A 26,437-nucleotide genomic window follows, 5' to 3' on the forward strand; every position below is an offset into this window, starting at 1 on the left:
GCAAACCATGAGAAATGCACACGTTAGTAACGTTCACCGTAAATCTAAACAAATGACCGTGCGGTTTTTGAGCCGCAGACTAATGGCTCGGAAGACGCATAGGTTGGGTGCTCAACTGGATGGCGCTTTGCGTTCCCCTGAATAAATAATAGTAATAATTTAACATTTTGCACTTGGAACAGGACCTCAATTTACCAATAATGACAAAGGTGTGGTAGTTTAATTCCAGGTTTATAACTGCAGCACTGAACGTAAAATAAAGCAATATACACTATATCAAATATATGTATTAGGTAATCCCAAAATGAATGTCGTTATTATAATGAATCAAAAAATCACTTGTAAATGTTTATTTTTATTTTAATGCTTCTAAGGATAAAATATTATACTATAGCTCTGTTTTTTTTTAATAAAATGTTAAAAGCTTTGATGCAAAATATTCCTTTTTTTCTGTTTAAGAAGTGTTGCATCAATTAAAATAAATGGTAGCCGGAAGGATCAAGGTCTGGACAATAAGATGGATAAAATAAAACATTTATTTTGGGATTACCCAATAATACATATATTATTTATAATTATAAATATGTAATAAAATAAATCATAAAATTAAAATAAATTAATTTACAAATAGAATCAACGTAAGCACCCGCCATCTAAGTCCTACATATCCAAAATTAAAATACTCTCTTCGTATAAATAAACTGATATTCATTGGCAGATTTAAGCGTATTCTAACGCGTCATTCTTTTACGTAGATTAGATTACGAAGGATCGCTCCTCCATGATCCAATTAAGGGTAAGACGAGCGTTTTTATGTTTAATAATTTAAAATCTTGTTTTATTTTCGGATCGGTACATACGAAAGCGTCGTTTTGGATTATCGGTTTCGCTTTTTCGTCCCGTCCTTGCCGCCCCCCTAATTGGATCAGTGTCACGAATCGCCGTTTATTTTGACGAGAATGAAAATCGCGTGTTGTTGAAAACCTGGCGTGCGTCGCTTTGTGTTGAACCACATTAGGAAAGGTAAGGAGAATCCGCGGATCGATTCTCAACGATTTTCAGGTCGAAAATAAACCGCGAAGTACCTAGGCCGCAAATTTATTTACATAATATTTCATTAGCCATTCTATGCCGCATCCGCAGCGAAAGAAGTAACGTACGCATTATGCAAATTGCCGTTTTGTGTTTGTAGATGTTTTTGCCTTCCGTATATTAAATTGGTTAATAGGTCATAAGTAGAGGCTTACCTTTTTAGTGTGCATATATGTTTCGGGCGAGTTTCGCTTGTTACAAATAAGCTTAGGATTGTGTAAATTAATTTGTGATTGTTCGAGTGCTTTCAATGTAAATTAAATACTTAAATCGTGAATGGAGTTCATGGATGTTGTTTTAAATTTTTTTTATTTATGCTAAACATAGCGTACCTTTGATCCATAAGTCGGTTTCTCGATTATTGCGATTTTAATGGGCTTCAAACAAAAAAGTCATTGTTCATTTCCATTGTTACTATGAATGAAAGTAATTCTAAAATATACATTTTCATTCAAAGGAGCACATTTAATTGAATAAGTAAAACAATATATTTTTAATACATAGAAGATAATTAAGACTACGAGTCATAAATTAGATAAGAACAATTCTTATGAAAAATCTTTATTATAATTAAAAAGAAAATGTGTTTGTCCTTTTTATCAGTTTGAATGAACAGAACTTTTGCAATGTTATATGAAACAACTGGAAATAGTCAACATGTATATGTTAAAGAGACCTGAATATTACAAATCGTTGAGAAATATTATATTGCTTATAATTTTTATCACGTAATTCTCAGGAGCTTATTTTGTAATATTATAATTAGTCGTTATTTATTTATTTACTTAAATTAAATTAAGACCATCGTGACAGATTATTTTAATGCGTCACGGTAGTCAAAAATCAATTCATACGATTATTACAATACACAAAAGAGTATAATTCAAGTAAGATTAAAATACATAGTATGAAAAAAATCATAAAATATTAAAATTAAATAATACGAATCGGACCAAAGCCGACATTAAATAGATCAATGTGCAATGCCAGCGTATTAAGGAGCCAGATGGCGACAGCCATAGACAAGTCGGCTAGTGCGGACATCCTGGCTCAAACGCCAACCAAAAGTGACTCTCAAACGTTCTGGAACCCAAAACTAGAATTCCTTGAGATAAAATTGTAGGTAGTTAAAATTATCAGCGACATACAACTGTCTGCGAGAACTCAGTGAATCGTATCCCAGTACTATCAAGTATCTAATAACCTTCTCTAAACTTTTTTAATTAAGATAGAATATTTAGTTATTAAGGGAAGCTAAATAATATATTGCGATTCAAGAATGCTATGAACTAAAGTGTAATTAAATAAATATTTTTTAATAAAATCATTCACAACCCATGAGTTTTCCATCCCTGAGATGGGGGAAAACAGACGGCGCCCTCAGACAGACGAGCGAAAAGGTGGAAAGGGCGGTTGAATATGTGGTCAATCCGTATCACTGTGGAGTCGTTCAGGATACGTATCAAAGAATACATTATGATACGTTCAATACATATATTTATGTACGATACATCTGCAGGCTAAACCACTACACGAAACAATAACGAGCTCGGCATTAATTGGATGCGGCGCATACTATAAACGCATTTAAAACTTACTCTTTCGTGTAATTCTTTTGAAAAGATTTTATAATGAAAAACACTTGTAGGATCCAATTAAGCGCCAGACAAGAAAAAAAATCATATTTTTATTTTTACCCCCAAGAATATAAATTTTGAAAATAAAAATGTTCAAAATGTTTCATTTATTTTAGTGATGTACAGTTTTTTGATACGTAGCAATGTAAAAAAATGACTAAAGTTTAACTAGTTAGTAAACTTTAACGGTTTTGTAAAATAAAGACAATTTACTAATATGTGGAAATAAATTTAATTTAATAATTTTTTTTAAGATCATATTACATGAATATAAGAAAAAGTGTCTTTTAAATATTTTAAAATAGTTTTAGTTGATTTCAATAAGTTTTGTACAGTAATTGAATTTTTAATTAATATATTTGTAATATATAATAAATATTACTGGGTTTTTTAAATATTAAAACCGTTAAGAAATACCAGCATTTGAAAAACGACTTTTAAAAAGGCAGTTTTCATAACTGAATAAATTATTTTGACATATTATATTATATCATATTAAAAAAACAGTAGAAAAATAGGTATATTATCCAGAATTAATATTATGTTAAGTATAAACACAAAAAAATTACATTAATACCATATTTCCCCATTTTACTTATTGTGTGAGAATATTAGATATGCTTAATAAATTAAATAAATGTTGCAAAAATTACAAAATTGGGCAATGAGAGTAATCTTAAATAAAAATAGATTAGTTTTAGAAGTATGATTGATAAATTGGAATAGTTAAATGTTCAAGAACTATTGAAGATGAATGTTTTAGTATTTATATATAAGTTATAAAAGAATATGTTACCGAAGTATTTTAATTTAAGTATTTAATAAGAAATAAAGATGTATAATACATAAATTTAATACTAGAAATTTAAGGATAGGTATAAGAAAACTAGGACGGTAGGAGAATTATGTACGGAGGTGTTAATTTATATAATAATATTACTAGAACAATCCGCAAAAATGAAACTATAAAAACAGGATTCCTAAATGGATTAAAAAAATACCTTCGTGCATTAAGAAATAAATTATAATATTAAGTCTTTTTTCTGTTTATTTTTATTTTCTGTTTATGTTATATATTATATATATTTATGTTTAAATAGATTATTAAAATAAATAATATTACTTGAGGCCCATGTTTGTTTAATTTAAAATATTTCCAGTAGCATTTCCACCAATCATACATATGTAAGTACGTGTTAGCCTGACTTTAGATACTCTAAATAGATTTTTCTAGTTAAGATATGAAAACGACATTCATTTCGGGTTAACCTAACACGACTAATTTGTCAAGAAGTGAAGCGAAGTACTCCTTTTTATTGGAGAGAATTTGAAAATATTTATAAAATAGCTGTAAGAGAAGTACGAGTCGTATACGTATTTATATCCTTGTATTTTTTTTTGCTAAGAGCATCTGATTACACTTATTTGCATTTTCAATTGAGAGCTTTTTAAAGTTGCTAAGGCTGCGAGCTTTAAACTGCCCTACAGAGTCGCGATCGCGTCCTTTATTCTGGCAGCTACTCTTGCACGAGCAATCCAGATTCTCAACGAGCTTGCCAAACGCAATGATGTTTTTAGCGATAGCTACGAGGAGCTGAATAAAATGTGGGACAGTGCTATGGGACAAGCTGTGGTATCCTGAAAGGAACTCTACATTATATATTTTCTTTAAAAACATATGCAACAATACAAAACATTTTTTTACTTTAATCGAAGACTTGCTGTATAGTTTAATGATACGCAGAACGATATACTGCTCCTAAAATTAATCGATAACTAGATTTTATATGTATCAATGCCAACTTATTGTATGGACAGTCGATTTGTAATAAAAATAGTTTCACGAGGATGAGAAAAATGGTTGTTGGCTATTCGCTGTCACTGATGAAGTCTTTTTAAAATATAAAATGTATATGCATATTACGTTGAAAAATCAATGAAAGAGTGTTTTAAAACAATTCAAAAATAAATTGATAGATGAAAGCATTATATGTGTTAACAAAAAAGTTGTACAGTGTGTTTGGGTCGTTTGATTGTGGTAGACATTTAGCCGCAATCCGTCAATGTCTCATGAAAGCTCGTTAGAGGTACTTATAAAACCACGTTTCAAAATCACGCGATCTCAACGATCGCTTCGTACAATTCGACGCGACGACAGCAGTTAAGAGCAACAAATAATTGAATCAATCCCTCGCCCGGAGATTTGTAAGCCGACCGCAAATTTGCGTGCTCGGCTCGGAGCTTTCGAGCGAGCTTTCCCGGGGCGAGGCGTCGCGACGTCCCGGGACACTTACGGCGTTGCCGGCTCGCCGCATTACCTGGCGTCGCGGGAAAAACGATTTCCCAACCCCCGCACCTAACCCTCCCCGATCCGCCTCGAAGTCCTCCCTTCCCCGCTTTCAGCGCTTTTCCCTAGCCAATCGGCTGCTTCGGCGGCTGTTGCGAATTGAACGATAAGAAAACTGTGAGCAAAGGCGTCCGCAATTACCTAATCGCCGGACGAAATAAATTCGAGCGGAAAATTTATAATTCCCTGGTCAATTAATAATACAGAATGGCGTCGCGGCCGGCGCGGAAACCGGCGTTTAGCGCCCCTGTTCGCCACCGCGCGCCCGCCCCTTAATCAACGGTGCGGGAGTACAAAATTAAAATTTTCATCAAAAATGTATGTAGTACGCAGCAGCCTCTGTCTGTCTGTCTGGATATGAAAATATTAAATTGAAATTACCCATACACCTATACCTCGATTTACGCGGTTTCGTTATATTGTGGTCAATATAGCAATATATTCCAGCGAGATTTAAAAATCATTGGCAGGCAGTATTATGAAATTTACAAGGATTTAAAAAAAACAGGTTATTAATTAATAGTAAATCCAGAAGAATCTACTGCTATATATTACTCTTATAAAAATGAGTGTGAACCAATTCTATGGAAACCACAGGTTAAATTAGAAGCTAGCAGCAACGAAGAAGAATATTAAAATCTCGTTCAAATTATGAACATATAAATTATGTGCAGTAAAAAATTATTAATTTTTTTGAGCACATATTGTTATTTTAAAGTAATAATAAATAATTTTTTAACACAGTGCCATTTTTTGTGTTGATATACAAAAATGTAAATTTGTACATATTCGTACGAGTCTTCCTTTTTTGTATTTAATCTTCCATTTTTGTATGAGTTCTATGCCTCGATTTATGCGAATTAAATTTACACGAAATTTCGGAAACCTATCAATCGCGCAAATCGAGGTATTTTGAACTAAATACAGTACACAAAAAATATTAGATAAAATCAGTAAATATTTACAGACATGTTTATATTTAAATTTTAATAATTTATCTATTTCATCACTGATATCTCTTATCATTGATCAATAGCATATATTTAGACCTAATACTAATATATTGATCAACAATATATTATAAAATGAATATATTACTTATTTATTATTCATTAACAAGTTGATCGATCATAAATTTTCTGATGATTTGATTATTTTCATTTAAAAATATATAAAGCAGACTTCAGTACTTCAGATTTCAACAAGATATCTTACTATTAAAAAAATTTAAAAAGTCGCTAGGTAATGATGAAGTTCCAGCAGAAATAAAATTGTAGACAATGGTATTGCCATCTTGTGTAATATATGCAACAAAAAATGTAAATGCGGAATATGGTCACAAGACTGGATATAATCCATATTTATTTCCTTGCACAAATTATAGAACACTTGCGCTTATATTCAACACCAGTTAAATACTATTTTATTTATTAAAATAACGATTGCATAATTAAACTGTCTAAAAAATATCAAAACAGTAAGCTAGATTTATTAAGTTACTAGAGAGCAAATATTCAATACTCGCTGAATTCGAGAATCCTATAGTTCTTTGCTTCATATACTATTATATATAAATTCATGTATGGAAGATTATTATACGAATATAATTTCGTTCGTTCATTAGCTAAAAAGAAATGGTATGAAAAATTGATAGATGAAATACAAAATGATCCAAATAAGATGTGGAAATCAATAAAACAATTAATTAATCCAACTCAGAAAAACGACATAATAAAAATGGAAATTAATGGAAATATATATCAAGATCCTTATATAATAGCAGCAAAAATGAATACATATTACATTGAGAGCATAGAAGAAATTGTGAATTCAATACCAAGGATTAGAAATTTAGTACAATATAATAATAAAGCAATAATTGTAAAATTTAGTAAATTTAAATCAGTATCATTAGATGAAATTCATAACATAATATGTAAATTTAAAAAAGGAACTAGTACTGATGAACTAGATATAAATATAATTAAAGAAACATGGGAAATAATAGGAACTAAATTAAATTATTTAATAAATAAAGCACTCTCCTTAGGAGAAATGCCTGAAAATTTAAAGATTGCTACTATTGTACCTATACCTAAAATAAAAAATAGTAAAAAAGTTGAAGAAATGAGACCAATTAACATGCTACCGTGTATAGAAAAAATAATAGAAGAAGTAGTAATCAAACAATTAAAGGAATTTATTACTTCTCAAAACATAATATGTGAACAACAATCGGGATTCAGAAAAAAGCATTCCACTGAAACTGCATTACAAGTAGTGATAAATGATTGGCTGTTGGCTAAGGATACAAACAAAATCATTGGAGCAGTTTTCTTGGATTTCAAGAGAGCCTTCGAAACAATAGACAGAAAAATAATGTTAAAGAAATTGGAGAGTATAGGTATAAGTGATATAGTTTTAAGATGGTTTAATAATTACTTATATAAAAGAAAACAAAAAGTTAAAATAAATAATGTATATTCTGAAGAGAAATTAGTGTCTTATGGAGTACCACAAGGGTCTAAATTGGGACCATTGTTATTTGTTTTGTATATTAATGATATAGTTAATAACGTGAAAAAATGTAAAATTCATCTATTTGCGGATGACACATTAATGTATTGCATAGGTGATAACATTAAAGAAATTGTAAATAATTTAAATAATGAATTAAGTATATTAGAAATATGGTTAAAGAATAATGTACTTAAATTAAATGAGAATAAAACTAAATGTATGTTTATTAATTATAAAAATGTGTTAGATAATAGTACCAAAATAGTAATAAATAACTCTAGTATAGAAATAGTGGATAATATAAAATATTTAGGAGTAATTGTTGATAGAAAATTAAATTTTAAACAACATTGTAATTACATATTAAAAAAAATTAGTAGAAAAATAGGTTTATTATCTAGATTAAGAAATATATTAAGTATAAATACAAAAAAAATAATTTACAATAGTATAATATTGCCCCATTTTAATTATTGTGCAACACTATTAAATATGGTAAATAAATTAGATAAACAAATGTTGCAAAAATTACAAAATAGGGCAATGAGAGTAATCTTAAATAAAAATAGATTAACTAATTGTAAAAGTATGATTGATAGATTAGAATGGTTGAATGTTCAAGAAATATTGAGTATGAATGTTTTAGTATTTATATATAAGTTAGAAAATAATATGTTACCAGAATATTTAAATAAGTATTTAATAAGAAATAAAGATATACATAAATATACTACTAGAAATAGAGAAAATTTAAAGATAATTAAGTATAAGAAAACGAGTACGGCTAGGGGAATTATGTACGGAGGTTTTGATTTATATAATAGTCTTCCAAGAGAAATCCGAAACAGCAAAAATATAACGGGTTTCATAAATGGAATAAAAAAACACCTTCGTACATATAGAAATAAATTATAATATTAAGACTTTATTATTGTATATTTTTATTTTTTCTTTCTGTTATGTATTTTTTATATATTTTTATATATGTTTACTAAATTTGTTATATGTAAAGATTAGCTATTAAGCTAAATAAATTAATAAAATAAAAATAAAATAAATCACATATTATGTTTGCCTTGCCTTCCTAATCTCACGGATGAATATCGTGACCATTAATTTAAATAAAATTCGTGCATAGTGACATTAGTTGATTTGTTGATGTATCATTTACTCGATAAATTAAATATTTATAGTGAATTTACGCAATCATTTCAATTCGAAAAATGTGTGCATCTGGGAAATCGAATAGTAAGCTACGCGGTGAATTTATGCATCTCTACGAAAGGGGTAGATACGTATGTATGTAACTTCCTCCCTTGCAGCATTTGCCAGAATGTGTCGGCCAGGACCCCTTATGTACCTAAATGTCGGGTCGAACGTCCGAAAAGGCTCGTTAAAGATTATTACACCTATATAATTTTCGACCGGGGCGTTTGACCTGGAAATTTATGGATTTTTTATGCCGCCCTTGCATTATTATTATCACGTACGCAATAATTGCGATAATAAACACATAAATTATTTTAATTCGCCAAAATGCGTGTAATTTAGGCTGAAATAATGCACAACGAGCTTTTTAGGGACTTTTACAGTAATTTAATTTTTATTTAAATATGTCCAGTGGTCTTATAAAATATATCCCATTTTTTTTAAAATATGTTCTCGTTGAAAAAAACTTTTTAAGTGAAGAGTTTTACATAGTTAAGATTAATTTTGAAATATGCTACTCAAAACTTATTCTACGCTTTGTCATAAGAAATAGGAAAGTATTTTACGACTGTAATTAAAAAGTATCAAAGAGATATTTGCCAAAACTCTCACGTACGTGTGGAACTGCATTTAATAATATTGCTAGAAATTTAATTTAGATTACCAAATAATAATATACAGTTAAACTTAAGTTCCAGTCGATACTCGTCTCGCAAGACAAAGTAATAATATTTTTTTACATTTTCTTTCATAATATATCATTGTCGCTATCATAATTCTAATAAAACTTCATCATATCAACCAACAGTTATTTATTTATGCCTACTATTTTTTAATTATTTTTTTTTACCATCTAGTCTCCAAATATTTGTTATTTTCAACTATTCGAATATCGAATAGTGAATAATAAAATATTCGAATATATCAATAAAGTTATAAAGAATCGAAAAATATAGTTTAAATAGGAAATAGTATTAAATTAAAAAAATAATTGTATATATAATATATTTCAGTACTTGTTTTTCTGTTAGAAATCCTTCTACAAATTTAATAGTACAGCACCCTAAGAAAAATTTAAAAGTGTCATTATGCTAATATGATAAAAAAATTAATTTTACGCAAAGATTAATCATTTTTTGTACAATGGCAAACTATTTTTTTTCGTTAGTAGAAGAAAAATAGTACAGCTATGTTTTAATTTTGAATCTATGCTAACAACAATCTATTATTATTGCAGTAATCATAAAAAAAACAACGTTAAGGATCATAGTTTTAATAATATCTGGATTCAACATGAAGTTTCTATCATCCTTGAAATTAGATCACGTAAATGTCACGGATCTGAAAACCCATCCCTAATAATTATATACATAGAAATAAACGTATATACATATAAATGTATTGTGTGTTGCCACGTGACACATTGAAAAATGTTTCGTGTATGTTGTTTATGCAAAGAGCTTACGGCGTCACTTCACAGTAAAGTTGTAGATGACCCTGTTCTCAAAATTTGACAGTTGAAAAATTACACTTTTTCACTATTTTATATTATAATATTAGTTCCACAAGTTTTAAGTTGCTATGCGCTGTTATAAATTTGATATTAAAATATTATATCAAAGTATTCGATATATATATATATATATATATATATATATATATATATATATATATATGATATTTATGAGCATTAATAAATTCGGGTCATCTATAAAATAGTATAGTTGAATAATTTAGTATTGTATATAAATAACAAGAGCATGCTGTAAGTGTTACTAACTATCAATGTCTAATAAATTAATGACCTACAGCAAAAAAAAAACTCGCGTGCCACTTTTGCCATCGTCGATTTATGATGTTTCGTTTTAAAGTAGCAGCAGTAGCAATTGGGATGAAATTCAACCAATTGGGTCAATTAAATAAGCGAGAAGAAAACGTGGAGGCGGAACAAAGAATGATGGATTAAGCAAGTGCGTCAAAAATTTAATCTGCCACAAGCCGGCCGCGTGGGGAATATTAAATCTGCGGGAAAATAAGTTGAGGTAGAAAATTATCGCGAGAGAAAACCGCCGAAAGCATACGTAGTGTAATTCTAGCAGAAGCTTTTGAGCTACTTAAGTGGTTACACTTAAATAGAAAACGGTACCAATGTGGGGCTAAGTTCAATTTATCTATAAACATTCAACCTCTTATTTTTTACAATAGTGTAGCAATACATAAGGTAGCAGATAAATCTGTGTTTGACTTTGTTTATATCTCTAATCGTAAATTTGAGGAGCTGTGATAATCTTACTCTCCAAATTGCAATTCATTACAAGTCAAAATCATTATCAAACCACATCACTACTTCAAATTCTATGACACATTATTGCTTATTAGAATATCAATAATATTAAAAGTCCGTAAAATATAATATTCATTATTATTAGGGTTTTGTTCCAGAACACGATCGTGCGTAAAGGTCACGCATAATATTTTAACCAATCTTTCTAAAATGTCAAGCTCGCCTTTAACGAGAGAAATTCACTCGTTTAGATATAGATATATTTTATATTTTTTTTTTTTTAATTTTTGTTTATTACATAATTAAATAATACATTTTTATAAACATATATATTTACATTTCATTGGTTGCTGGTTAATTACCATTATCACAATTTACGATTGATTAGCTAAATTAAGAGGAATTACAAAAATAAGAATAATAAAAGAACATAAAATACGTTAAGTTTAGGTCAAAGTACATAAACACCTTTAACAAAAAAAAAAAAAAAAAATTATAAATTATAAACATATATTTTTAATATAAAACTCGTGGACCTGGAGCTGTTAAATTAATAGATAAAATTTATGCGTCAGAGCAAGATGTGCTTTGGCATTTTGTGTTTATATTTAAATTGGAGTTTGTTTTTGTCGTAATCACCGATTCTTGAGATTAACGGGTTAGTATGATTTCGCGGTATTTTTTTATAATAATTATTAGTATGGTGGTGAACATGTTCTTTAATAGTTGGAATTAAATATTTATTATGAAGTTTTTTGAGGTTAGTATAAAAAGGTGTATTATAAATTATTTTTATAGCTTTATTTTGCACAACTTGTAGCTTAGAAAAGTTAGTATTACACGTATTACTCCACACTGGGCAGGCGTAAGTCATTGCCGGTCTGATTAATTGCTTATATAATAGAATTTTATTTTTAGTATTTAGCGCACTTTTTCGATTAAAAACTGGTTTTAACGCCGCAATGGCTGCGAGCCCTTTAGATTTAAGTTCGGTTATATGTTTATTAAATTTAAGCTTGGAGTCCAGGTGAATTCCGAGGTACTTAACGCTCGCCTTCCATTCTATACACTTTCCCTGCTCGCTTATAATAGTCGGGGGCAAAGGTTGTCTTCGAGTTGTAAAAATTATAGCCTCCGTTTTGTCCTGATTTATTTTTATTTTCCACTTTTTGAAATAATTACTTAAGAGAGTTAAGGATTTTTGCAATTTTATTGAAATAGGCTTAAGACCGTAAGAGCTACTCATTATCGCCGTATCATCGGCATACATTGAAAGACAAGTATTTTTTAAAATAGGTATATCATTTGTGTACAAAATGAAAAGGAACGGTCCAAGTAAACTCCCCTGAGGAACACCAGCTGGGATATTACGCGGTATCGATTGTTCATTATTTACTGAAACAACATAACTTCGACGATCAAGGTAGGAGCGTAACAAGTGTAGCAGATAGTTAGGGGTTTTATATTTGTGGAGTTTGTAAATCAACCCATCATGCCACACAGTATCAAACGCTTTTTCCACATCTAACAATAAGAGTCCCGTTGATTTTTTCATGTTAAAATTAGCAGAGATGTGCTCTGTTAACCTATTGAGCTGATGAGTCGTAGAGTGGTTTTCGCGGAAGCCAAATTGTTCATTGATAATTTTATTTCCCAAAGATCCCTTTAAACGTGATAAAATTATTTTTTCAAATAGTTTACTGAATGACGGTAATAAGCTTATTGGACGATAATTAATTGCGATAGTGTTATCCTTTCCTGGCTTTCTAATTGGGTGGATCTTTGCGGTTTTCCAAATAGCGGGAAAGTACCCGAAAGATAAGCAGGCATTAAAAATATTTGTTAGATAATTGATGCTAATTCTTGGAAGTTGTTTTATCGTAACGTTATCTAATTTATCTATACCGGGACTTTTTCTATTCTTTAAATTTTTTATGATGTTATTAACTTCTGATAAACCAACTTTGTTCACTAAACTAATATCTACGCTAGATGAATTAATATTTCGTATCGCACGGGCGACTTTGTTGTCTATTTTTGAATCTAAGTAATTTACAGTAAGCGAATAAGATGTGGAGAAAGCGCTGGCTAAATTTTCTGCCTTATCCTTGTTCGTGCATGCGATGGTGTTTCCATTTTTTAATGGGGGTATTTCCGAATGCTTATATTTAAGTGATTTAGTTATTTTCCATAAGGAATTATCTGCCGGGTTTAGATTTTTTAGTTTACGCGTCCACGATTCGTTTTTTATTTGCTGAATTTTATCGCGAATATAACTAGTTACGCGGTTTATTACAGATTTAAGTCGCGGAGATTTATTATTTTGCCACTGTTTTCTTAGTTTATTTTTGATTTTTATTATTTCGATAAGTTGTGGAGTAAGTTGATTTTTATTATTATGATTTTTACGCGTCGGTATTGATGATATTTTGGCTTCTTCGATAACGGATGTTAAATAACTGATATCATCGTCAATTTGTTTAATGTTATGCGGAGTATAATTCTGTCGCTCATCTTGCAAACGAGACTCGACTATATCTTTAAACTTTTTCCAGTCAGCTTTTAAATAGTCAAAAAGCGTTTCAGAGACTACCTCCGCTGAACCCTCCAGCGAGAATAACACTGGAAGATGGTCAGAAGACAATGCCTGAACGCAATACATTTCTGACGTATTTAAGTTACCCTTGACCAAAGCAATATCCAGAATTGACGGCGTCATGTGATTGGAAGGGTAATGCGACGGTGAATTTGGAAAGTTAACAATCGTGTCAGAGTCGCTCAAGTAGTTAAAAAGTGACGCTCCAGATCGATTTGCCCCAGAACAGCCCCAATGCATATGACGGGCATTGAAGTCCCCAGTCAGAATGACCGAGTCTCCTAGAGAAAATATCGAATCTAGATCACTCCGGAGCAGTTCGTCACTAGGCGAATTATACCCCGCAGCAATTATTATTATTTTATTTTTATGAATAATTTGAATCGCGACGGTTTCTAGATTATTAGTGTTAGTGTTTATACGTGCGTGTTTTATCGATTTTTTAACAAATATCGCGACCCCTCCGCCTGGCCTTGAGGGTCGGTCCCTCCGAATGCAGGCAAAGTTAGATAAATATACGTTAACATGTGGTTTTAGATAAGTTTCGGTGACTACGACAATATCAAGTTTGTACTCACTGATTAACAGCTCCAGCTCTCCGGTTTTGTTACGGATCCCACGGGAATTACACGTCATGAGTTGAATGTCTTCTTTAGAAGAGGTCATCGAGATACTCGACCATCATCAAAGCAATTTCAATTTTGCTAGCGCACTTTCCGGCCTTAGTTCGGATTTCCTGGAGGATAGTCAGCATCCTGCGAAGCTCATCAGTAGACATGGCTTCTGATGAGGGCTTCTCAGACTGTCGGGCTTGGGGGCGTTGTTGCGTCTTAATTGGAGTGGCTTCCGGGACGATAGTCGGTTTTTTCACTGCTGGTTTCGTTGGCCGAAGGGCAGGAAACTGACTCTGTTCCAGAGCGAACGTTGGCTTGGGTGCGGTCAGTACGGCGGTATGTGGCTTTTGCTGCCTCTTCTTCATCTGCAGGAGATATTCTGTCCTGCGAGGACAGTCCTTGTAGTTGGCCGGGTGACTTCCGCTGCATCCAGTGCAGGTTGCTGGCGTCTCTCGGTCTTTTTTAGTGCATTCGGAAGTGGCGTGGTTTCCTGTGCATTTCACGCATCTGGGGTCTCGTTGGCAGTTCCTCGCAGCGTGGCCATACTGCTGGCATCTGAAACATTGAGTCGCGTGCGACTTATTACGCTTGTATTTTTCAAGCGTGGCCTTAGTGAAGCAAACGTACCGGATGCTTCTTATGGACGTCACCGTCGTCTCAGCGGAAAATTGCGTCAGGTAGAGCCGCGAGGAGGTCTCTGCCTTGGTGTTCATCGCCGTTACTTTGACGACGCTTAATCCTTGCCGCTCCAAATCAGCAGCGATTTCTTCAACGGGAACCTCAGGAAGCCCCCTCAAGACAGATTTAACTGTCTTGTCTTCGTCGGCAGTGAAGGTGTGAAAGGCACGGCGGCCCTTCAAACCATCCATCAGGGTCGCTCGTAGTTCGAGCGTCGCACACTGGATGGAAACATTACCTCTTCCGGTGTAGCGGAGGGTAAAATTACCTGATTTGGTCATCGACTTGATGAGGTCGATGGTCTGGAGATGTGTGCCAACCACCTCCATGATGACAGGTGGCACTCTTGCGTGTTTACTCCCGGCAACTTCGGGGAGTTTGTCATACCTGTTATGACTTGAAGTCGGCAACAGGTTGGCGTCAGTAGAGGGTCGGGCAGTTTTCTTTGGCATCTGCCATTCTTGTTCTGCTGATGGCGATAGGTACGCTTTTAACGTACCCACCGCACGCTTGCGCGTAAGCGTCTTCTTCATCGCGCTGGCAATGTCTCTGGCGTCGTAGTTGTTGCAAATGGTCGCGGGTGGGGGGTCGGAGCTTTGAACGGCAGCGAGAGCAGGCGCGGATGCGTCCGTTCACCGCTGAGGTACAGAGCAGAGTGTATATTTTATATTGAATATAGAGATTTGATGAACAATCAAGCGTTTATTTTTTAGTGTATATTTTTTTTTATTATATTAAATTTTATTTATATAATTGTATTATGATACTCCAACTTTAAGTTGTGTTTTAAAAAAATGTATAATACAATGCAATCAACATAACTTCAAGTCAAATATTTCATACGTAGCTTCATATTTCAACTTATAAGTGAACAAAGTAAATAAACAAGGCCGCTCTATAATTAACAGAATGTTTTAGAAATAAATAATTCAGAGCGTCGTAAAGGTCCATGCCGAGGATCGAGAAGGTTATTGCGGTTTTGTTATGAAATTTTCAATTTATACACCACCTGTACCGCATTATAAACTTTGTAACGGCTCATGAACGAGAATACTGTATATATTTTATTTATGTGTATACTACATTTTATTATTTACACCTTCAGACCCTTCTCACACACCAGAATACGATAGCATTTGATAGTACAATTCTATGAGAAACCTCTTGAAAATATTAAAAGTTATCTATTATACATTCATAATCAGTTTTGACCTTTAAAAATCTTATCATTTTTAATACAATAGTAACATATTGATCAACGACTTGTATTTTTTGTGACTAACAGTCATGACTCTTCTCTTGTATGTATAAGTAAAACCCTCTACCTTTCATGAGTATCCGGAAAGTTCACCGACTGGTAAATCCAAATAAAAAATTCACAGATTTTACAATTGATCGCCGATGATATATTTATTAAAAACTATAAACCATCAGTTACCGTATTTAATTTTTTAGTTTAATATTTTATCCGTCAAATACATATGAAATTGATATTTTTATTACTTGGTATCCATTGATTCAATTTCCACAAAATTTAAAATGAAGCGATAGAATATTAAAGACGTTTCATCGTCAGAAAACATTATATAGATAAAAGCAGATCATATAAAATTACTGATATGGGGGAAAGAGGGGACAAATTCCCGGGGGCCGTTCTCCTTGAGGGGCCCGACTCTGGAAAAAATCATAGCAAGAATATATGTATAAAAAACGTTAAAACCGACCTCATGTATGTACTAATGTATTTCAGGTATAAGTTCCTTCAGTCCTTTTTACACATACAAAAAATAAAAGGAGCGGAACATTGCTTTCAAAAGCATCCACTTTCTAGGTAATACTTTCACAATAAACATTATTATTCAAAAGGGCAGATTGCAGTTTTTTGACTTACAATTTGTTTGCAATTACATTAGACATAAGAGGAAATATTTAACGAATGTAGATTAGTAGCAGTAAATTTAGGTATTCTGTCTGAAAATTCAGATCCACTACCTAACCCTTTGGACGCGTTAATCAAAAATAAATATAATTTTTTTTTTTTTTAATTCAAATTTTACTTTGGTTCTGTGTATAAATGTTCTGATTTTTTAATTTTTATTGATTTAAAATGATATTTTATGTTTATTCACAAAAATTTTTTTTTTTTAAAAACATTTTTTTTTACTGTTTTTTGCGTAAAGAGATAAAAAAATCAATTTAGCGACTGTAGTCGACTATCGCGTCCAAAGGGCTAAGGAAGAAACAAAGCAATAACGAAAAATCAACAACAGCATTTGCTGAATTATATAAATTTAATGTTTTCATAGGATTTATCGCAGCAAAATAAATAAATAATACATTAAGTTTCATGTGGTTATTCCTAAAAAAAAAACTAGAAAAAGGAGTCTCGAATCTATCCCAAATTTTTTTTTAAAGTATATCATTTCAGTAAAAACATATCGGAATACATTTTCATCAGTAGATATATATTTTACCGGTGTAAATAAAAATTATCCAGCAGATTCTAGTACAATTATATAATTTTAACTTTTCTATATATAGAAATACATAAATTTACATACTTATCAATATTTATTTACATTCAATGTATAAATGTTACAATGAATGTGTATTTTTGTTAAAGTTATATTTTCACTAGTAAAGTATAAATACATTTTCACCAGTAGATATATATTTTTACTAGCGAAAATATAATTTAACTGATAGGCCTTAATATGCCGCTCTAAAATATCAATGAAGCTCAATTTGACAGTTGCGAAACATCCATTTGCTGTTCAAACACAAACCTAACCTAATGAAATTTTGAATTAAAATATAATTTTAGATCTTTCATTAGGTCAAGTCAATAAAAACTTAGCCAACTCATCTATCAGGGAAAAATAAGCGGAAGAATAAGAACAGACAAACTTGGCATCACGTCTGCATTTCGATATTACACTATTTTTTTAAAATATGATAGCTATTCTTATCGATATTACTATACACTTCTAATATAAATGGGCTGAACAAAAAATATTTAAAATTGAATTTTGGTCAATAAGAGGGCGCAAAAACAATTATCACTTCTCAGAAGGCAAAAATTCACGTCAAAAGCAATAAAATTGTGTCGGCACCGTCGCAGTGGGAACGCTCATTACTGAGCGTTCCCACTGCGACGGTGCCGACACAATTTTATTGCTTTTGACGTGAATTTTTGCCTTCTGGGAAGGAATTATTGTTTTTGCGCCCTCTTATTGGTCAAAATTCAGTTTAGATGTGCTTCATTCGATTCTCACTTGTTATAAAACGCTTAATAATCGAGCGTTTTCACTGCGATAGCACGATTTTATTGCTTTTGGCCAGGACTGAAAATTCACTATATGGCAACACTAAGAAGCAAAGAAAACACGACTAATTATTAAGCTAATATTATGAGTAAATATTTTTAATAATTTTTATAAATAAAATATGATTTCAGAAAATATTTCGCAAGAGTGGCTAATTTTTATATTTATTTGTAGCATAGAAAGGTTTAACTTTTACCTATTATTATTTATTAAAAAAAAGTATATAATGATGTTAAAAATTATATAAAATTCCATTACTGTCATGAGGCCCGGAATCATTGTTTTCCCAGGATCCAGGTTTGCTCTCAACGACCCTGGTAGTGTGGCAACTATTTAAGTTGGTAATACTTAAAATTTACATCTTTTTTTTGTTCGAATTTAATAACACTCAAATAAAATAGGGTTGAATAGACAAATAATGGTTAAGTATAGTAACATTACAAACATGATGTTAGTAAAATACAAGCTTATTTTTTCTTAACCTAATAATACTTTAGATCCTAGATTTAAGACACACATTAAAATGCCAATAAGATTAACAGGTTAAATTACATTTGCAATTATTTAATATATGATACGATTATCCAGCATCTCCTTAGATCAGAGTACGCAGGAAATCGATCAAACTTTACGGGATTACCATAAAAGCTTCTCCTAGTATTTATGTGTCATATCCGTTAGCGGATATTAGCTGAGATGTTATTTTTAGGGCCCTTCTCTTCCTTGTATGCCTTAAGTGATAGGTTGTAAGAGTAAGATTTTGTTTTAAAGACGCATCACATGACTTAAGTTAGGGAGTATATTTATATAATCTGCAAGGACCACACAGACATTATTCTTGAATCTGTGATCAAAAGTGATTATTTAACAATAGTGCGAATACACAAAGGCTCTCGTTACGACCTAAACTAAAGGGTTTCCTCATAAATAACACGCAAGAATTTTTCGGTGTATTGAATGAATATTTCTTTGTTATGAAACGGTCACGGGAAACAATATACCACTGTAAGGCTACAATATTTCCCGTTACGCATACACAGTTCTTTGACGTCGGAGATATAAATCAAGTAAATGTCACTTTCTAAAGACGTATACTTATTTCGTTCTAAGAAGCGAGTACAGCGATTGGTTGGTTGATCGCTGCATGCTTGTGATTAATCAGCAAGCTTTGCAGCCCTGAATACATAAGGCCAGTCACAGGCAGTCATCTGGCAGACTCATAGAAGGTTCAACAGTAGCATAGAAGAATCAACTTCTATCATTACCATTTACTTTATTCAGTCTGTCCTTTCATAGGTCCCTATACATTCAACTATTAAAAGTATATTGTATTTGCAACGTACTCGGAAAAGGACAGTTTGGAAGACCCATAATAGAGCGCAAATAGTAGGTAGATATAAGGTACTCAGCAAGATGGCGGGACCGACCTATGTCCATATAAACATCTCTTTCACAGAGAATGCAGAATAGACCCCATTGCGTGTAACTAAACGCACATGTTCATACTACTCAAGGTGTCTACATACACATACATATTCATGTACGTGGGTTGCGTGGCAAAGTCCGCAATCAATTTGGCACAATTGTCGCTGCGGAAATTCCACGAGACACGAACTGTTTAATATAAGTTAAGTAACAAGATGCGTGCGAGCCTCCTCCGGTCCACTGATTAGAGCAATCGCTTTATACGGTCGCACGGGGTGGTTTTATTCAACAAGAAACACGTTTTAAGGAAGAAAGGACTCACTTAATAAAGGACTCACGCAAAAGGACGTCGGAGTATTAAGCCCCAAAGCTCTGAGGCAACACATTTTTCTCAAGGAACCCCCGGCCCGAGAGAATCTATCTATACACCTACATACTACACGTGCAAGCACACGTGTAAGTATGTGTGTGTTTACTTGTGTACAGCGTCCATTATTCAGAGGCGCCGCCGGCTAGTAATATTTATTCTCATATACATATTAATCCGACGTATTAAGTTCCGTTTCATATCACAATATACATATATACGTATATTGCTTTGTAACTGTAAGTATTATATAAATATATGTATTAATCTCTAAAACAAAGTTTGATATTACTTAATTATTAAAACAGAATACACAGTGAAATACAGACCAAAAAGCGTTAGACTGATAAAACAGTGTTCATATTGAAAGGAGCATAAACATACATATAAATCAAATATATGCATGTACTTTTAAGCTTAAGCGTATTAATTTTACTAAAAATATGAATTGCACTGCTCTTAAAATACTAAATTGTATAGATACAGACGACTCTATTTTAATTACTTATTTTGTTTTAGTCTACTCTCTACTGAATATGTGAAATAATAATTGAACTTGACAGACTCAATAGTATAATAAACACATCAAGGGGGGAATAGCGTAGTCCGGAACGTCTCAGACTAGTAATTCTGAGGTTGCAGGTTCGAGACCTTCCAATATCTTTCATCGTTAGGCCTTACTGTCAAAACGTGTTGCTTTCTCTATTAGTCAGATTGTGCATAAAATGCTGATAATTTCAGAAATATTTTATTTGAAAAAATAAAAATGCTTTTTAATATGAATATGTTATCAATAAAAAAAAACTATCAATAAAAATACACTATGTATAATAAATAATTTTATATTATATTTCTAACATAAAATTAGTTGAAAATAATTTGTTTTAAATATCATAGACATACATTATTGCAAGTCCTACATCTTAAAAAGTGGCATTTTTTGGATATGTACAACGTTATTATTTTACGGAGAAAAATTTGCATTTTTTCTTCACATAAATAAATCAGGAGCAAAGAAATTATGCAACCTTAAAAGCCATTAATACATATTAAATTATTTATTAATAATAATAATATATTCTATATTATTTAATATATTGTCTGTTAATAAATGTGGAGTCAAAATGGTAGGTCCTTGTTATTAAAATCTACATTTTTTTATAATCTAGACGCATATTTACTTTTGATATTACTTTAATGTATGTTATGGAGTTAAACTGTAACTTTTAAATTTCTCCCCCATAAAGGCAAATAGTCAAAGTTTCGCAATGATAATGACGATATACGCGCTCGTTATAACCATATTCAAATGAAATTGTTTCATTAATCAAAACGTCTGGATTCGCAGGCGCTTTTTTTCTCCCCTCTCTCATTCTCCTCTCATTTCTTTCTTTTCATTGTGAATACCGAAATACCTGAAAATAAGATTTAAAGGCCGACGGAAGCGGAATAACTTTCTTTCATAATGTGTTTTCCGCAAGATGACAAACGTCGCGCGAAAAGATTGGAAAATGTCCGACGAGCACAAAGCCAGCGAGTAACTGACGGGGGAGGGATTCCTGAAAATATAATAAAAGATATTCACATTCCAATTTTGGAATTCGCTAATCACTCAACAAACTGTGGATGTTCCGCTGCCAATTAACAGTAACCGTCAAGTGCAATCCGGCCACGTTATAAATTTAACGAGCGACGATCGAAATAACCGCTCCAACCGATTTTCTAATTATTGGCAACACTAGCGGATTTAACCGATTGAATTATCGTATAATGGGACCTAAAATTAATATTTGTCACTTTACACAACCTACAATGTGTGCCTCCACAATTTTATCATATAATATTAATACATAATAATTAAAGTCAACAAGTTAAGCGGCCCTGGTTGAATTTTAACGAAGAAAGTTATGGACCGGAATCGGTAACTATTCAGAAATTACCCGTTAAACTTCTAGCTAATAAACTTCAACAAAACGGCAGCAACGTCCAGCGTCACTTATAAAGTATCGGAAAATTTTTAACTTTAAATAAGCAAGTTTGAGTAAAGTTTTGTGTATATTTTCGGTTTTCTTATTACTTTGCTATATAGAGTAGCCCATTAAAAAAATACATGATTTTGCATTTAGCTACACAGCTTATTAATTTAGTTTAAAAATTGTTTATTATGATAGTTATAATTAGGGATTCCAATCCCGGGCCAAAATTTTGATCCCGGGATTTCGGTATTGCAATTAGTCGATCCCGGGATCCCGGGACCAGTCCCGGGATAATTTTCATGCTATTTTATCGATAAAAATAATTTAAAATGAATAATACAATATATTTTTACATCTGTTTTTTATAACGTACAATGTTTAAAGTACGTATAATTTTAGTCTTGGACTTAAAATAGAAAATTATATAATAAAAATAAAAAAGGGAAGAAAAAAATGAACTTTTGACAATGTATGCACATAGGTATGTACATTCATACACAATTAATTGAAAACATTATTTTGAATAAAACTCACGAAGTAACATCAAAGCATCTAGTGTTTTATCATTTAGCCTTGATCTGATTTTGGTTCCTAATCAGCCTGCTGCTGAAAAAGCACGTTCAGAATCACAGCCTCAAAGATTCACAGATGACACGTGTAACTCGCGCAAGTTTGTACACGAAATATAACGATGTTGTCAATAATAATTCGATTGTGCTTGATAAATCAACCAATCCGAAAAATTCGGGATTATGTTTTATAATCCCGGGACTCATCGGGTATTGAAAATCGTTCGGGATCCCGGGATCCCGGGATTCGGGATCCCGGGATTGGAATCCCTAGTTATAATGCAATCAATGTAACTCTACTACACAAAAAGTAACATACTAAATTATTTTTGTCTAGTATAATATCTTATACATATAGTACATAATTTAGTTTTATTAAGGTTATTTTGGTCAATCTTTTAAATTTTACTGCAGTGCAAATTCTTACGAGTCGCACTGTTACTAATGAAAATGTATTCGGGTATAATTTTATTGAAACGCTAGTAATAATTTCACTTAAAATACACATTCACTGTAACACATATACAAAACATATATTGTAAAGCCATATTTATACAAAAAAATCGCTTAAAAGATTTATATGTAAAAGTATAATATATGCTAGTTTCAAAACTTTCTACTATGACTATGAGGCACAAAAATATAAGCTCAAAATTATAATAATACTGTTGTGGCTAGCATTTGTCAACAAAACGGAATTTTAATAACCTCAGCGGCAAGATAAAATATTACTGATTCATTAAAGCACTCATAAGCATAATTTTCTAAGCCTTCCAACATAAACATACAAGCAGCACGGGGGCTACTTAACTACAATGAGAATCGGATCTTTTAAGATTAGCGACTTTAAAAGATTTTATCGTGGAGGAAGCCTCCCGCCTCTAGATATTACCACTTTTCAAATAGCCCACCACCGGGGCTCCGCCCTTAGCCTGCTGGGACTCCGTAAAAAGTTACAGATTCACAAAAAAGACATATCAACGAGACTTGGCTCTGCCTCCAACAAGCAGCGCAACAATTCAGATGATCGAAGACAGTAAATCACCGCCGTGAACACAGTTGCATGCTGCATCCCCAGAGGACCTGTGCATCTCTGATGCTACGCCTCTCAGTGGCCTAATTTGAAGTTTAAAGACTTAAATTGCGACTCAAAATTAAAAAGTAGATTTACATTATTTATTAAAAAAAATATGTTGGTCGATACCAACCGTTACTTATTTTTAGCTCATACTTGAACATTTTTCTGTTCATTTGCAATAATAAGTGTAATAATTAACTTCATCGTTTAACATAAACGTTATACCATCGTCAACCCTCGACGGTAATATATGAATTATGGATATACATTTTTTCATATTCAAATAGGGACTCAATTACAAACTCTTCAAACACACATACACACTCCGATGATTGATGAATTAACCATTTTCGCCAACCACCTTATTCGATAGGTGTCGAGCTCTCTCCTTCCGCCAGCGGAGAAAATTCCCGGGGATCCGGCCCGGTGAGCGCCGGCTGCGCCCCCTCGTCCGAGGTGGCGTCTGCGTCCCCCACACCGCCCACGGGGGCGACCCGTCTCCCGCCGGCCGGCGATATGCTCAGGTGCATTAACCACCTCCTGCCCCCTGCTCCGAGGTGGTGTGACGGACGACCGGCACACGCAGTCGCACCCAACAGTTTTGCCGCCGGCACCGCGGCCATAAATCAGACTACGATATAAATTCAATAATATGCACAATATAAACTTGTTTTAATGTAACACTCCGAGTTTCGATTTATCGTTAATTTCTAAAGTGTCTGGAGTATTTTATTAAAATGTATACATACATATATCATCGTTCGGACGTTTAGCGCGAAATTTAATCGAGGCCCAGGTGTTTCGAGAGAGAGTGGTCGAGCTTTCGATTACCAATAGAGCTTAAAGTTGGTGCTAAGATTGACTGAATAAATAATTTCGCAGTAATCGGTTTTCAATAATGTTTAATCATGAAAATAAGGAGATTTATAATACTAAGAAGAGGATTATAAAGACTTATGAATAAGGAATGCTAAGTAAATAATAAAGCTTTATTTACATTATTATTTTATAGACCTAGCTATTAAGCAAAATAAATATTTGTATCTTAACTATACATTTATGAAAGAGCAAACTCTTCAACGATAAGCTCTGGCGTCTTTAACAGCTTTTAGTAATTTTTGTGTTAGGCCATATAGCACTAAAATATTATTTTAACAATCTGTGTTTTGATTTATTTAAGACAGTCTTAGTCAACATTACAAGGAATCTCAACAGGTTTAGTAAGCAATATATATATTTGAACTAAGGACAAAGACCGCAAGAATTAGATCTATATTTATGTATTATATATAAAATAAGTTTTTCATTTAAATTTGTATCAAATCGCGAACAGAGACGGTGTAAAGAATTAAAAGGTATATAAATGAAATAATTACTATACACATAAACACCAAAGTAAATAATGTTTATATTTTTAAGTACTATATAATAATGATTATTTTACATGAGCTACAAAAATATGTAATCCAGAGAGCCCCAATTTTTTGATATTTTTTTTACTTTTTATCGACCCAACAACCCTGTGTGATATATTAAAATAATAGAGCAAAAATATTTCAAAGTTTTTAAGCAGTATATATATATATTTAATGGCAAAAAATACGTCAATTCGTATTGTTTTATTTTATTTAAGCAAGGGCAAAACCTAAGCGTGTGATTTAAAATAAATACACTATAGCAACACTGAAGGTTTTAGCAGATATTTAACTAAAAACATGCTAAGCTAAGTTAATATTAGGGAATTGAATCACCATAGCGTAAAAAGTAAAATTTGTCTTATAATGTTTTTATTCTGTATCTATAAAAAACACATATTTTTAGTAGAAAAAACGCTCAAGTGGTAAGCTCTGATGTATTGATATTTGCATGGCTTATTTCACTTGGAATTTTTATGTCAATACAAATATGTTCAGCTCGCAACGTTTTTCTACCATGAACTTTAAAGCTATTTACGCTATAGTGCGTAGCATATTGCATTAATTAAAATTCCTAGCGGAGACGATAGTAAATTATTAGTAGGTATATAAAAGTAATCAATACTATACACATAAATACTATGTAATAATTGTTATTTTTATAGGCTGCAAATATAGTTAGACTAGAGGAACTAAATTTTTTTATATTTTTTATTGAACCAAAAAAGACACTGCAGTAATATTTTAAAGTGATTATAATTTATATGATATATCTTTCAAAATTATGTAGTATATCTAATCAGAAACATTAAAATACGTTTTTATAAAAAAATTGTACTGTTTTTCTAGCCTTTTCAAAAAAATAATATCTAAAAACTGTAACCAATAAAAAAATGTATTGAATAAAATAAATATAATGAAAATATAATATACAAAAAAAAAATACAATAATAATAATAATAATAAGAATTAATATTTTTTAATTCATCTTTACTTGTTCAAACATATTAATGGTTTAAAGTATAAATTTGCTAACTCCACTTTTGGTTGAAGGTGACAATGTCATCTTGTACCTTCAATCGAAATACACATGCATAAATTTTTATCTCTAAAATCTCCAAATAAACACTACAAACTTGAGATATTGTTTAATTTTCCTATTTTCAAGTTGTCTGTTTAGTTTTTTATATCAAATATGGAGTTCCCAATTTTACACTTTAAGCCATCGATATGTGATACATATTTAACAGTTTTTAATTAATTATCACGATATTTATTCGTGATATTATGAAAGTCTAAGAAAA

General features: G+C 31.8%; 2 protein-coding genes across 2 annotated transcripts in view; both read right to left on the reverse strand.

Annotated features, from left to right (window-relative positions):
- The window catches only part of LOC148235317 (acyl-CoA:lysophosphatidylglycerol acyltransferase 1-like), a 466,435-nt gene that overhangs the window by 228,414 nt on the left and 211,584 nt on the right, over positions 1-26,437 (reverse strand). The gene's annotated exons all lie outside the window — the stretch shown is intronic.
- On the reverse strand, positions 11,414-15,636 carry LOC148235319 (uncharacterized). Its single transcript, XM_088185666.1, has 2 exons — positions 14,927-15,636; positions 11,414-14,854 (listed from the first exon to the last, which is right to left on the reverse strand). The coding sequence occupies exons 1-2, from the start codon at positions 15,508-15,510 to the stop codon at positions 14,338-14,340; spliced, it is 1,101 nt and encodes a 366-aa protein (XP_088041792.1). The 5' UTR covers positions 15,511-15,636; the 3' UTR covers positions 11,414-14,337.

Source organism: Plectrocnemia conspersa, unplaced genomic scaffold (assembly GCF_051122295.1).
Source record: "Plectrocnemia conspersa isolate PC_06_02 unplaced genomic scaffold, ASM5112229v1 ptg000005l, whole genome shotgun sequence".
NCBI classification, from domain to species: domain Eukaryota; kingdom Metazoa; phylum Arthropoda; class Insecta; order Trichoptera; family Polycentropodidae; genus Plectrocnemia; species Plectrocnemia conspersa.

Excerpts from the sequence above, each read along its gene's own strand:
- LOC148235319 (XM_088185666.1), bottom strand. The coding sequence starts at position 15,510 with ATGAAGAAGACGCTTACGCGCAAGCGTGCGGTGGGTACGTTAAAAGCG. Across the intron at positions 14,855-14,926 it reads ACGTCCATAAGAAGCATCCG|ATGCCAGCAGTATGGCCACG; the intron begins GTACGTTTGCTT and ends TCAATGTTTCAG.